At 41.6% G+C, this 14,956-nt stretch overlaps 1 protein-coding gene across 4 annotated transcripts in view; it reads right to left on the reverse strand.

Annotated features, from left to right (window-relative positions):
- Mbnl2 (muscleblind like splicing regulator 2) overlaps positions 1–14,956 on the reverse strand; it is a 145,565-nt gene that overhangs the window by 17,301 nt on the left and 113,308 nt on the right. For 2 of the 4 annotated variants that reach the window (XM_048341166.1, XM_048341169.1), the window contains one exon: positions 7,116–7,210. The exons of the other annotated variants lie outside the window; for them this stretch is intronic. In XM_048341166.1, the coding sequence (XP_048197123.1) occupies positions 7,116–7,210 (95 nt within the window). The remainder of the gene's footprint in view (positions 1–7,115; positions 7,211–14,956) is intronic. 4 annotated transcript variants of the gene reach the window in all.

Raw genomic sequence — 14,956 nt, forward strand, 5'->3', positions numbered from 1 at the left:
CTTGACTAGACAATGAACCCCTGGATATCTCTCACATCTCCCTGACTGATGGCCTCTGAAATAGTCACAGACTCAGATGCACGTGGGTTGGACGTCAGTGCCTGCAGCCTTGTGACCTGGGGGGTTGGGAGGCCACATTGAAGGCCATATGGTGTCATATCTGTTAAGTGGAGCCACAGGAGGCTTTGCCTGGAATCCCTATTCATCTGGACATAGAAGCTCGTCGCTCCCAACGTGGAAGCAGACATGCAGGAAGGTGGGCCACGCAGGTAGGGCACGGGCAAAACCAACGCCTCTGAGTGAAGGTTCACTCTGTTCATGGCGGCTCCCCCAGCCCTTGAAAATGGGTCTGAATTCCTGCCTTGCAGCTAGGTTCTCTCTTCCTTTACAAATCTAGAGCTGGAACTAACACACATATAGAGTGAACTACATATTCATTCTGTTCTAAGGAGGAAACCTAAAATTAGAGAAATGGAGCATGATTTTTCTACCATCAACAAAAGCCAAAATACTACCGGCACTGTAACTTTCCAATCCGAAAGTTCACCGCCCCCTTGCCCCAAATCCCATCAAAATGCCACAGAGGGTGGGGTTTGCAGGTGTCATGTGTAGAGCGAGTCTCCAGGCAGAAAAGCTTCACACAAGGACTCTTGACATTTTTTTTTTCTGTTCAGCTGCACAAAATTGGAGCTGATATGATATCTTTAGGTGCTGTATACAAAAGAATTCTACCCAACTCCTCATCATGAGGTGTAAATTATTCATGCAAAATGAAACTGTATGCGACCACAATGCTTACATAACCTGGCTCTTCTTAGAGAATCTGCAGAGACATTTATTAACTAAACCTCACAGTAGTCCTGCGAAGCAGCTGCACCGAAGGCAGGAAAACAAAAGGTCTATCATCTCCTTCTTTTCTGATTTCATAAAGGGAAAAATCCATCCTTCTCTAGGTGGTTCTCATAGACTCAAGTTCATCCAAGATGGGCACAGTAACCCCTACACATTTGAAAACTCTTTTTTTTCGACCCTACTAGTAGTAAATCTAGATTCCCTAACCATGATACACAATGGAAGTTAGAACTGAAAAACTGCTAAGTAGATTTACTTAATAATGTCAACGGAATGCAAATGCTTCAATTTTACAGTTTATCTTAGATAAACTTAATAGACTGTCTGTCTGTCTGTCTCTCTCTCTTTCACACACACACACATGCATGCACACACAGAGTTAGGCTTGTCTTCTCTGAAATATATCTGCCATGACAATTCTATCTCATCTGAAGCAATCATGCCCCATCCAGACACCAACCCCTTTCTCTACAGCCACAGTATACGCACAGAGCTCAAGGCAGCTCAGTCACTTTGGCAGTATGGTGCCTAGAAGCTATCCTAGCCCAGGGTGCTGTTGGCAAGAGCTGGATTCTAACAGTTGCATTCTCTGTTTGGGGGGAAAGAGAAGAAAATACTTGGGGTCCAGTTGCTTTCAGGAAGAAGCAAACTGTGAAAAAAGAGTTTCACAGTTGGATCAGCAGCACAGAGGATGGCCAGCCACTCTGCCATGTATTTCAGGAGAGATCTGACAGGAGCCTACGCCACCTACACTGGGGCCTTGCAGAACCAAGATCGTTACTTGTGAAACAAACACAGACCCCCAAAATGGGTCAAGTAGTGAACAGCAGAAAATGTGGAGTGCCTCCTACTTTTGTCTCAATATAGTCACAACAGATGGCCTTGAATAACAGATATTTTATAAAACAGATGTGAGGGAGGTGTCACGAAACGTGACCTCACCATTTTCTCTGGCTTTCCTGGGTAGCATGGGTTACCTTCCAATCAGTTGTGAAGCTGTGTTCACATTCATAGGGGAGGACTAAGTATAAAGTAGGATGCTCCTGAGATAACTTATTTTACTTTATGATAAGACATGGTTTAAATTTAGTGAACTTCTATCAAGCATATATAGAAAAGGGAAATTCCTAGGTTCTCTTATATTCCAATGACTAGTGGCTCAAGTAATTTCCAATGAACTCTTTGGAAGGTCAACTCTGCTGAATGGACTGAGCCTTTAGAAGAGGCCTCGGGAGTTGTGGAGGCCTTGATACTCCCTAACCACGAGGCAGCACTTCTTAGAGATGTGGTTAACACATAACAGAAACAACGTCTGACTCAGTCAGCATTTAAGGCACCTCTGGGTGCTCTCGAGAGATTCCTTGTCCTTAGTCTGTAAGGATCATTTCCCCCTCACAGAAACATAAAAACCACAATGCACCAGATAGATGGATGATGGAACTTGCTGTCCAGAAAGCCACCCTGAGGTGACATGGGGTGACATCTGAAGTGACTTTTGTCAGGCATGGGACTGGAGGCTTCTATGTATCTCCCTGAGGTAGGCAGTGGGAAGCTGAGAAAGAGAGGCAGCAACCAGTGGGGGAACCCAGGCGCCATTCTAGAAGGCTCCAGGCCCAAGAGGCCCCATCACCAACCTGTCACATCAGCCCACATATGTCTTCCTGTCACTTGATGCTGATTGGGACATTTTAGTATGAAATGATGTTTATATTTTTGCTTAGCTAAAAGTAACATTCCCAGGCTAATGGGAAATGGTGAGACCAACAGGCTACTTGCTGATTGATGGCCCTGGTCCCAGAGTGCATGCTTTATGGTTCCTGCAGACTCTCTCCTCCAATCTATCTGCTCTGTGTTCCTAGGTTTTATTTCCATCACTATCTGCTTGCAAATCCCTTGGTGGCAGAACCCTTTAGCCTGGCATTCAGGCCCTGTCCAACTTGGAGTCAGTAACTCAGAGCTAGTCCCACAAGTGGAGGTTCTGATTGCTCAGGTTGTTGGCTCTTCTCCACGTAAATTTATACCCCACTTTTGTACACTGGAAGGTGACTTTCTACCTACCGAAGATACCCTAAGAGGAATGCAGACCGTCCTTTTAAAACTCATAGGACAGATGGAGAACTTTCAGCAGGCAAGACTCAGTAAAAACTGTGTTTGAGTTGGGCCTTGAAGGATGTAATTAAGTGAACTGGGTAATATCCATGTATAAATAAAGAAGCTGAAATACAAATTATACTTATTTGGAAATATTCTCTCCACTTATGAAAGAATAAAAGGTACTGCTGAATAATTTAAAAAAGCAATTATACCACAGAGGTCTATAACCACTCAGGTTATAGAAATTTTAATATGTGCTCTTTTTATTAAATAAAATTTCTTGTAACATGGAAAATATCTAGATAATCCATATACTAAGCCAATTACCTCTATCGTTTTACTGCATACTCTAAACTTGTTTCAGCAGACACATCAACAAATCTATGAATTCTGGTTCTTTTAGTGGGATGGAACCGACTAATTTTCAGGTTGACATCATTTTCTTGTCTGATTTTGCTTGTTTACCAAGGTATCCAGAGATTTAACAGAGGTTAGGAATTGAGTCTGAGACAGAAGGTACCCACAGACCTGTCTAAGACGGATGCTAAACCTTCTATTAGATATTACAAATTCCCACTGATTCTAGTACCACAAAGAATCAAGATGTTCAACTACAGAGGTCCTAAACATGAGCTTGCTATTCTATAACTAGCTGAGAGTTCAACTTCCCAATTAAGACCCCTCCTTGGCTTGACCGGTGTTCGCAAGGCTTCTTCATTTTCTCCATTTGTTTGTTTTGAGTGTCACTCAATAGATGTTTTATTTGTGGACGAAGTATCTTTTGATACTTATAATTGCTTATAATTGTAGAAGAAGAGCAGACCCTGGTTGGTAAGACCAAGCCTCTGGGGCCAAACTGCTTGGGTTTAAACTCTAGCAGGACCACTTACTAGCTATGGAACCTTATTCATGCCGCTATACTTGTTCAAGTTTTGCCATCCATAAAATGGCACTGAGCCTATCTTGTAAACTATTGGAAGGACTAAATAAGAATCTATGTATTTAAGCACACATATGCTTTCATCTATCTAGTAGAGTTGAATATATGACATATAATGTGTAATCTATGAGAGAGCATTTCTAGTCATACCTGGCATATACAAAATGGCTTGTAGTAGTAATACTAATCGATATAGTTTGTATATTAAGACTCAAAGATCTTGCAATAGGAAAATTGAAATAGGAAAGTGTCTTTTTGTCTATGTATCTATTCTTAGAGCTAAACAATCACATTTTCAAAAAAAGTTTTCTCCTGTGTTTAGATTCCATTTAATTTAAAACCACTAGTCTACAAAGAGATCCAAGCAAACTTTTATTGGGGGGTTCACCCTGAGGATGGACTTCATGCATTTGTGTGTGCTATGTGTGATTCTCCACGTGGTAAACTAAAAACACCCTGGACCAGAGAAGCTGCCCGAGAAGCTTTAGTTGACTGTCTTCCTCCTATGAAAGACGTATCTAATTACAAGTACCTATTAGAGCTCAAATATTTGAACTGATGGTCTGAATTGATCAAATTAACTAAAAAAAGGGGGATCAAAACCAGCTGCATTTTGCGCTAAGGATGAGAAGGCAGATTGCGTATCATTCTGGAGCTTCTGAGCCTTTACTCTCTGTCCTGCCTGTCACCTTTGTAACAAAGCCATGCTTCAGGCTTGTGCAAGAGGCACAAATCTCAGGGGTCATGAGAATCTCTTCCTCCTTTCACAAAGGAATGAGCTGAGGTTCCTCATTCCGGTTGAGTTTAAATGGTGACATCTTCACCGGATTCTTGTTTCACAATCATTAGCAAATCTCTTGTTTCTTATGCTTAGGTGCTAAAAGAACTCCCAAGTTCTTCTGTAGATGACATGAGACTTGTTGAAAATACATAAAAAAAAAATTCAATCTGAAAACCTATGGTTTTCAGGTGATTCACCTTTCTCTGTAAGCAGACTTTATCAAGTGTTGCTTTAGGATTTCATTTTATAACAACATGCAATACAGTAGCAATGACTGCCACCAACAAACTGTAAAGCACAGAATCCAGGATTCATGAAGCTAGTTAAGTACTTCTGTAATTAAAGTTATTGGGATGAAATTAAAGTTAGACTTGTTAGTTCCTTTACTGATCAGACACAACTGATAATAATATGATTGCGTTTCTAAATAGTCCATACTTTTTATTTCTTGCCTCTTCCCACCCATACGCGTGTTTACAGTCTCTACTTTTTCTCCTTTATCAAACAGAGCCAAACAAGATCATCAGACTACAAAACTATAAATGACACGAGCCACACGCTAATCACATAGGAAGGAATTTGCTTTGAAACTCCAAGGCTCCCTTCCCTTTGTTACAGACTAACTCTAAGTGTTTGAAACATGCAACTTGCTATTAAGTGTAGGTGAAATTTTGATATCACATTATTCTCCAAACTTTTTTCTATCGAGAAATTTTGTAATACACATTAGAATGTTTAAAACGCATAAACATGGTTGGAGGAGGTAGGATGTAGACTTAGCACATATCCATCTTCCCTCAAAAGAACAAGGACGTGGTCTGGGCATGGAGCTACATGCCTATAATCCCAGCTACCCAGGAGGCAGACACAGGAGGTCTCCACTCGGAGGTCAGCTCAGTCACTGTTTGGGAGAGCCTGTCTTATGAACAGAATGCCAAGCACCCAAAGGGCTTGGGCCATAGATCAGGTGGGAGAGCACTTGCTTAGCAGGTAATAAGGCCCTGGGATCCATCAAAAAGGATGAGTGAGTGAGTGGGAAGAGGAATTTTGAACCAAATGATGGGAGGATACAAACAACCTCTTTCCCTTCTGCTACCCTATGAGTTTAAAAAAAAAAAAAATCATCTACCCAGGTGAGAAACTTGCCAGCCTCCTTTTGTGATGCTGATGAGGGGGACTGGGCGTGGGGTGGTGAACAGAAGAAGTCCAAACACATGGTTCACCTTGCCTTTGTGCAGTCCACTGCTCGCTCCTCCCTGCTCTCTCATGATGCAGAGGGGGCAGGGTAGGCATGGTCAGGGGCTTCGTTTTCATTCCCGCCACCCAGTGCTTTTACACCTCTCATGTCAGCGAGGAAGCCCAGTGCCTCGGGATCCCACAGTCACTGGAGTGGAAATCAGCCCCGCCAGCCTGCAGGAAGCCGGATGCCATTTATGCCCACCTGCTAGCCCCCAATGCCCAACTTACCATTTGTCCTACCAGCCCTGCCTTCCTACCAGCCTACTCCTAGATTCCTTTTCATCTTGTATTGGCACCGTGGATTATTTTATTATAAAACACAAACAAAATTCAAAATTAAATGAAACAAACAATAACCCCCTCCCCCCTCCACACACACAATTGTTTTTTTCTGAAGTTGGTTTTCTAGGTGATGGGAGAATTTATTCTCCATCATCACACATACCGTTTCCTTGTGGCCAGGAACCAATGTATCTAAGTGGACTGCTGAGGTCAAAGCTTGTGGCTCTAGGAAACCGTCACTGGCTCTCACTAGGTAGTGTCATAATGCAAGGTGGGATTGGAACATGCATTAAACCCACAGAGTTAAACTCTCCTATTTATTTAGATCCAGCTCTGCGAACCCAGTGGTCCATTTCTTTCCTCCTTCTGGGATGTAATGGCTCTTAGGCCGGATTCTGGGCAGATTGTCCAATGCGGGAGGAGTGAGTTTGGTAGCACCTATGACCACTGTCAAATTAATAAGCACTATTGAGACCTCAAATTTAATACTTAGAATGAAGAGGGAGACTTTTCTAAGAGGAGACTTCCTCCTCTACCACAGATGATAAGGTCTGAATAAACCGAATCAAACTAGAGTCAGCTCCGGAGCACCCCTGGGTGCCTTTCCATTTTTATGGGGCAGTTCATAAACCACTGGATAAGTAACGCTGTACTAAAAGGAATTTAAGCCTGTCAGGTTAATTACACAATATTAGGTACGAAAACAAACAGTGCAACACAAAACATAGCTACATCATTATTTGCAGTAAATGTTAACTCTAAATAAGTGCAACCTGTCTGTAAATGCTTGCTACAAAACTAATTAAAAAAATAAAATTTGATGGATAAACATGAAAAAAAAATTCTCTCACCGAGAATTTTTTTTTTAAATATCAGCACTCATTTAGAGTTCGGGATTTGTGAAAGAAAGCTTTAAAAGGAGCAAACCTGATTGGCTGTGGCTGTTGCTGCGAAGGGGACACTTGTTGCAGGAGTTGTTGCTGCAGAGACAGTGGCGGACGTAGCGCTGTGCATCATGGGTACTTTCAGGAGGGGAACCATGGGAGCAATGAACAGGAGGGTGTAGCATTATGGTAATAGAAGTGGTATTTGGCATGGTGAATATCAGAGCAGCAAGCCATCATGGGTTAAACCAGCAGATGGCATGCAATCACAATGCAAAGCAAGGAAGCATGGGAGAGAAATAAAAAAGGGAAAATAGCTTATTACAAGTACAATTAAAGGAAGTTTTAAAACATAATCAGTGATTCCCAGAAAGGCCAAAGCAGATTACTTTGGTTGATAAGGATTTATAAACATTTGTTTTCTAACAATAGAACCATTCCCAATTTAGCATACAGTAATCTAATAATGGTTGTTTCTAAAAAAAAAAAATCTGATAGGCAACATCCAATCAAGTAAGAATAAAGGACAATCAAGTGTAGAATAATCATAAATTCTAAAACATCAAAGGCCTGATATGTAAGTCAAATTTGGGGTAAGATATTCTTTGGGATTAACTATGGTCAAATTGAACATTTTACTCTTCCAATTTGGGATCTTTTATGTAAAAAAGAATTGCTGGAGACTGTGTTTTATTTTGATCAATAAACAAGCAAAGCAATGGCCTTGATGTAAATTCTAACATGGTTACTCGGAAACATCCAGACAAATTCTGGCAACATCTGCTTTTCTGGACTCCAGATGGAATCAATCCATATGTCCTAAAGACAGACTGAGGAACTATTAGGCTGAGGATCATTTAACATCAAAAAGAATGAGCAGGTACAAAAATCATCACAAATGAGCCAACACTTATAAAAGATAAGCAAGGTAAGTCTGACATTTGGTTTCAAAATGAATCCATGTATGTATATGTATATATACATATATACATTTTAAAAAATAAATACTTCTGGGAAACTCTGATAACTCTAAGACAAGCAAGAGGAGATAAAGGCACACCACTATGAAACTTTAAAACATTGATGAAATTAGCCTGCCTCCTGTCTGTTTTCCTTATGCTATACCAGATAAACTATAAAGAGAAACAAAACACAAATCATTAAAAAGCAGACTTGTACTTGTGGTTTTATGTCTTGGTAGCGATTGTTCTAGCACAAAAGATCACATTAAAACCATCATTTTCTTAAATATACATCTTTTTAAAAAATAACAAAACAACCCTGGTAACTCTAAAGCCAAATAAGCCTTCAGATCAACTACTTCCTCAAGCATTTATTTTTACCATCTCTGAAACAGATGTCAAACAAGTGAAAGTATTGTATAAAAGACATTATATAAAAATACAAATAAAAAAGGTTGAAACCTACCAATACTGGTAGCGGGTGTCATGCACAAAACTGACCCTGACGTCATGCAATGGTGGGTGGAAAAAGTGGATAAAGGGAAAGAAACAGGTTAGCGGTTTAGAGTTAACATTCAAAAGTGAGATCGAAGCGCAACCAGAAATAAGTAGGGTTAGTTAACACAGTTTGAAAAGGGCTGTTCACATTGTCAGTACAGACACAGATATAGCTGACTTGTGGTAAGCCAATTACCTCCCAAGCTCACACTACTTCTTCACACTTGCTAGTCATATACACATCAACATGATACTAAGAAGAATGACATGTGATAATGTCGTAGCTCCCTTCCTCTATGACTTCAATATATTTTACAGATACGATCAAATTAATCCTCCAAGGGAGGAAGTAGAAATTTTACAGATGAAAAAATCTGAGGCATAGTAACTCCTCCAAGGTCATGACTAGTGTGAGTCAAGGGCAAGACTAGAAATAGAACTCCATTCCCAAATCCTGGCCAGGTTTTAGGGTCACTACACTTATGCTGTACTTGCTGCATTAGAAGCTGCTTGCTCGATGGAGTGATGATAAAATATTTTGTGTAAACATCACTATGAAAAGAACTGTAATCAGGATTTCGCCTTCTAAATCAAAATTGTGTAGAACTAGGACTGAATGAGAACCCAGGGTAGAGGTTTTGTTGTTGTCGTTTTTTTGTCAAGGTCACATCAAGGTGACTCAGAGGAAGGACTTAGGTGAGTCTCACATGGGTAATGGGTAGAAGTGGAGGGGGGTGGGGAGGTTCATCCTTTCCTAAGGAAGAGCTGCTTTATCTAAGGTAGTCTTATTAATGTACATGGATCATAAAACTTGGGCTGTTAAGAAGTGTATTGAGAACTTTGAGAAACTATCTGATCATTCTTCTGTTCCTTGGGATGAAAACCAGGCTATGTGAGGTTGTTTTTAATGAAGATTTTGTGATGTAAACACCATTATTCTCTCTGCCATGCTCACCATGCCAGAGGGAGACTTCTATCTAACCCCTATTGTGACCAGGCTAATTCTACCTCATCAGCAAAAGGGATTCCTACTGGGTTCCTCAACAAACATGTGCGGGTATAGACTCTCTCACAAATCCTTTCTATGACACCACTTTTTCCTCCAGCCAATTGCTCTAATCTTTACAAATCAACTTCTAGAAAGTGAGCCATATCCACCTTTTCACTTCCCTTGTTCCCATTTATTCTTCAGTCCTATCCAAATTGGTCTTAAGTCTTCATCTCTCTACTCTAAGAATGTCTATTATCAGTGACTCCGCATGGCATGGTTGAGCAGGAGAAAGTCTTATTCCATCGCCTACTTGTTCTGGAGTCTCAGGAGTGTATTGCATTTGGCCACTCCTTCCACAACAACAAACCAATCCTTCTTTCAGATGCTTGATCACACACACACACACACACACACACACACACACACACACACACACACACACACACACCCCTATACCCTCCCAACCCTATCTCTGGCAACTTCCTCTTTCTGTATTCATATCTTCCCTCTCCATCCCTGTCTTCTGGAGTTTTCCTCAATCCTGGGTGTTTTTCATCTACTTTGATATGCCAGTCCTGGGTACTCTTCCATGTACGCGTTTAAAGAGCCTCAGTGAACTCATGACTTCCATGCTTTGTGCTCTTGCTCAGATTTCTTCTCTGAGCATCCGCTCCCTTCAACACATCCGTCTTGTCCTGTTACTTGAGTCTCATGCTGAATAGGTGTCAACCTCACTGTTTCTCAGTCTCTTCCTCCATCTCAAGAGGTCAGGGGTGGACCTCAGCATCCCCGTGGAGCTCCAGCCTGAAGGGAATGTCACACCTGATGCCACTTGCCCTAGTGACACTCCACCCCCACCCCAGGGGCCCACTCACTAACAAGCCAAAGCAATCCTGCCCCCCAAATGCAGCTTGCCTTTGTCTGTTTGCCTATCCACTATCACCTCGGAGGCCATTATGTCTAGGATCAGCTAGGAGTCAATGTTCTCATTGGCCTTCCTGTTCCTCTTGTAGCCCATTCTTAATCAACCTCTGCCTCGGCAGGCCTGGCCACTCCTCTGCTGAGGAAGAATCAATGGCTGCTCCTGCTTTTAAGAGGAAGCTACTTGTGGTCCAGGCTCTGTCTCCCTCCCCAGGCTGTCCTAGATAGACAGAGGAACCTCTCGTTGCATTCAAGGGAGCACACTACCCTTCCATTCGATGGGAGCCTCCTACAAGCTCTCTGCTCTCAGCAGAAGAATCCTCGCTCCTGTCATCGCTCAGCTTGTCTCAAGGCACATGCTATGTCTTCAGCAAGCTTCTCCACTCTTCTTTTATCGACTCCTCGGGCCCCCTAAGTTAGTCTTCTTTTCATCTCACTTTTTGCCTTTGCAGTCCTCTGAATTTCAATCCTATTTTTCTACGGGGGTTGTGGGCCATCCATCTTTCCTCCTGTCTTGTAAGCTCAGCGGGACAGAGTTCCTGTCTGGCTTGGTCTATGAGGCCCATGGTATGGCGTCATTGTGTTGGATGGCTGTTCTCCAGCATCAGAATGAAGTGTACTGGGAGAAATTGATTCCTCCGATTCATTCGAGCACCCAGCTTGTGAATGATTCGTTTTTCAAGTCCACCGTGGCTGGATTCAAAATGGCCCCTGTGAGAACCACCTCGGATTCTCTGGCAGCGCCGTGCGGACAGACTGGGAAGGCATTCTGGTGATGTCCCTGTGTGAGAAGGGCCATAGGGATGCAAAGGATGGACAGCTGCTCCCCTGTCAACTTGCTGGTGGCGCTCTCAGAGGCATCGCTCAGGCTTCAGTCCTGGATTGGCTCAGCCACATTAGCTCAGTAAGCCTCGCCTTTGGCAGCCTAAGAGGGATGTATGTGCATGTTGGAAACACATTGCTTTTGCCATCGGGTTGGCTCTTTTGCCCAATGGTCTTGCTCTTCTTCTTTCCAAGGCTCAGCTCTGCCTTTTCACCTCACTCCTCCCCTCTCCTCTTCCAAAGACCCTGCGAGTACTGGATGCTATCATGTAATAGAGTGGGCAACTTTCTATTCTGCAAATACGCTCTTCCCATCATCCCTGCCTGGGATGCGCTTCCCCCCTCTCCACCCGATGGTAAAAATCTCACTTCTCTTTCAAAGTCTTCCGTCAATGTCTCCAGCTTTAGAAAGTCTTCTTCCTCCATATGCTTTGTACCACCACCCACTGCACGTGTGGAAGGCAGAACGCATTGCCTCCCTCTCTAGCAACCTCCAAGAGCTCTCTATGCCTCAGTCCCTCCGCTCAGCCTGCACGCTGTGCCTTCTGTGTGGTTTTCACCTAGGTCAGAGCTCCTTTGCATTCTCACCACCAGCTCTCAAACCCAGAACGTACCATGTGTCTAGGACGTGTTTGCTGACTGAAGTGAATATGAGTGTATGTGTGCATGTGCATGTGTGTGTATGTGCGTTGGTACTGGGGCTTGAACTCAGCCTCTCACTCTTGCTTTAGCTTCTCTGCTCAGAGCTGGTGCTTTACCAATGGAGCCACACATCCCTTACGGCTTTTTGCTAGTTAATTGAAAATAGGAATCTCTCATATTCATCTGCCCAGGCCGGCTTTGAACCTTCCTATTTAAGCCTCTTGAGTGGTTAGGATTACAGTGCCTGGGCATCTGGTTATTTTAGGTGGACAGTTTCTACCCAACATGGGCAAATTAGTCACAAGGTATATGGCAACCTTAAGTAACTTCTATAGCTTCTCATCATTGGGCAGCATTTCGGGAGCACGCTCCCCTGCATCATGTAGTTTGTGCTCCCATTATAATGGACTGATGACTCAGGAAGGGTTCTGGCCATTGCCTTTTTGTCTGACCAGCTGAGGCCTGTCACCCAGGTGTTAATTTTATAAACAAACATTCTCAGATATTTTCTGCTTTCCACTGCCCAAAGCATTTAACCTCTAATCACTGTCAACCAGAATTATCCAGATAATTCGTATGCCACTTCGTAGAATAAACACAGCCTCAGTTTTTCCATCTGCAAAAGGCAAATAACTGTTTGCCATTAATAGAACTGTAACATCTTGAAGAAAAATAGATAATATCTATAAGATCACTTCCAGTAACTCAGAATAAACCTGTCAGAGAAATGCCAAGAATCATTATGGTGCTATTTCAGTAACTGTGTGTGGTTTTTGTCACTTTCTTAACATAGCAAAGAAAAAGCATAACTACTTGGTTAAAATAATCCCTATCAAAAGGAGGGAAAAAAAGTCCCACCCACTGAAAATGTGCCAAGGCATCAACCAGGGTGATAATTATCTTAGTATGGTTTTTGGAGAAGAATCCCATATTTTTGTGTGATATTTTATGTTAATAGCTTTACAGCCTGGAGGTAGAATTCCTAAAAATCCAAATTCACATGTGTCAATGGGAGAATTTTAGTAGCATACCAAAGGATTCACTATGAACGTCTTTTCCATAAAAGGTAACCTCCAGGAAAACAAAAAAAATGTTATTACTTCATATTTATAATAATTGCTTATCTAAAACCTTCATATATATAAATAAAACAATTTTGTACACTTAAAAATAATTGGTCCACCATCTGCTCAGTTCTACAAATTATTCTTTTGAACATCATCACTTAATTTGCAGAGGTTAAAAAACCCAGGATTAACAATGAATGTGTGTTATCATGATCCCTTTTAAGATGATGCTGGAAATGTGGTTCATAAGAAGGAAATCCTGAAATAAAAACTTGGGCCTACTCTACATACGGAAATTGCTGCTTTGGATTTAAAGTGGGAGAAAGCGTATGCTACTTTTAATAAAATGTGCTCTTTCATAATTTGAGAGAAACAGGAATATTTCTTAGACGTGGAAATAGCACTTCAAAACACAAGATCTACATCTCTTTTCACTAGGATCTCATTATTATGTAACAAATGGAAATTTCGAATTCGCTGGATTATGTGGGCTGGTCCCACCCTCTGGCTTCTATGTCCATTGGATGAGAGGTTGCTGACATGTCTGAGCTGTTCCTAGAGAATCCACCAGAGGGCAGAAGTGCACAGCCATGGCACCCAACACCTAATAGCTGTCTTATTAATATAAGGCCTTTCCTGAAAGGCGAACAGTTTATTGCATGAGAGGTGTCATTCCCTCTTGTGTTGGAAACATGTAAGTGGTTTGCAGGTGAAATATCTTAAAAGGTGAATTGTTTCAACAATTCCTCCTCCGATCTTGTCATTATTGGATTAGAGTATTACATATGTAATTAAGGGCTTGGAAGTCTAGCAAAGGCTTAGCTTCCAAGGTCTCAGATATTCCCAAGATGGTAATGGTTTTATTTCCTGTTCTCAAGGAACACATTTATCTCTTATTTTTTTCCTCTCAGTAATTCTTTTCCCTCTTAAGAGGTCTACAAGACATTTGTAGAAACCACACAGGACTCGGGGTGGGGGGGGGCGGGTAACTAATTTTCTAGTAATTGCTACGTAATGATATTCTTTCAAGTGGGTTACAAGTATGAATACTGCTATGTTATTTGGGTGGTCACTGTCTAGGGCTGTCGTAGTGTTAGATTCACGTGCTGATAGATGTTGAATTAAAAGATTTATCTACAGGTCTATGAATTTAAGATAGGTACAGAAATAAAAGAAGAGGGCTAAATCCTGACTCATTTTGCTTACATAATTTATATTTTGTTATAATAAGTACAACTGTTGATAGGTCATTAGATTTTTTAAAGTATAGATATTATAATAAAGAATATTACAAAAGTATTTCTCTATCCCTGATGAAATAAATCTTCTAATATGCTTTAGAATTTAAGAAAATGAGTGAAATGAAAAAGTCCATTTGTATGGATAAGGATCAGTTAAATTCTTTTCAGTGAAATTGTTATTCCTCTATCTTCATCTTCAATTCACTACCAGGGAAGGAAGAACATCTATTTTGAACCCCAAAACTTAGTGAATGGGAGATGAAGTCATACCCTGTTTCTAATACAGACTTAAGGTGAAAATCAGCCTTATTGAGCTCTCTGTGATGTGTATGTTTGGGGTGTCTGTGTCTGGGGTAGTGATGACATGCATTATGCTTTTTTCCTCCATATGTATCTTATCTGTTATGCTATTTTTTTTTTTTTTAAAGATCCAGATCCACTATGGGCTGAATTTTTTCAGAGGGCCCTTTGGGATCTTGTATCCGGATGCCAGTGAGCTGCTGTAATGTGCTTATTGGACAAGAGCTGGGGGATCCAGGTTCTACCATGTTTCCTTGTCACCTTGGAAAGCCACTTGTCATGGGGGGGGGGGCGCCTCAGTTTTCTCATCTGTAAAACAGTCAACTGGATGAGGAGATCCCAGAGCTGGCTTGGAACTCTGAGATTTCATGATAAACATGATTGATATCTGAGTGGCATGATAAGAGAATGCACAGTAGCACTTCCTATCATTAGATATT

This window comes from Perognathus longimembris, chromosome 3 (genome assembly GCF_023159225.1).
Source record: "Perognathus longimembris pacificus isolate PPM17 chromosome 3, ASM2315922v1, whole genome shotgun sequence".
NCBI lineage: Eukaryota > Metazoa > Chordata > Mammalia > Rodentia > Heteromyidae > Perognathus > Perognathus longimembris.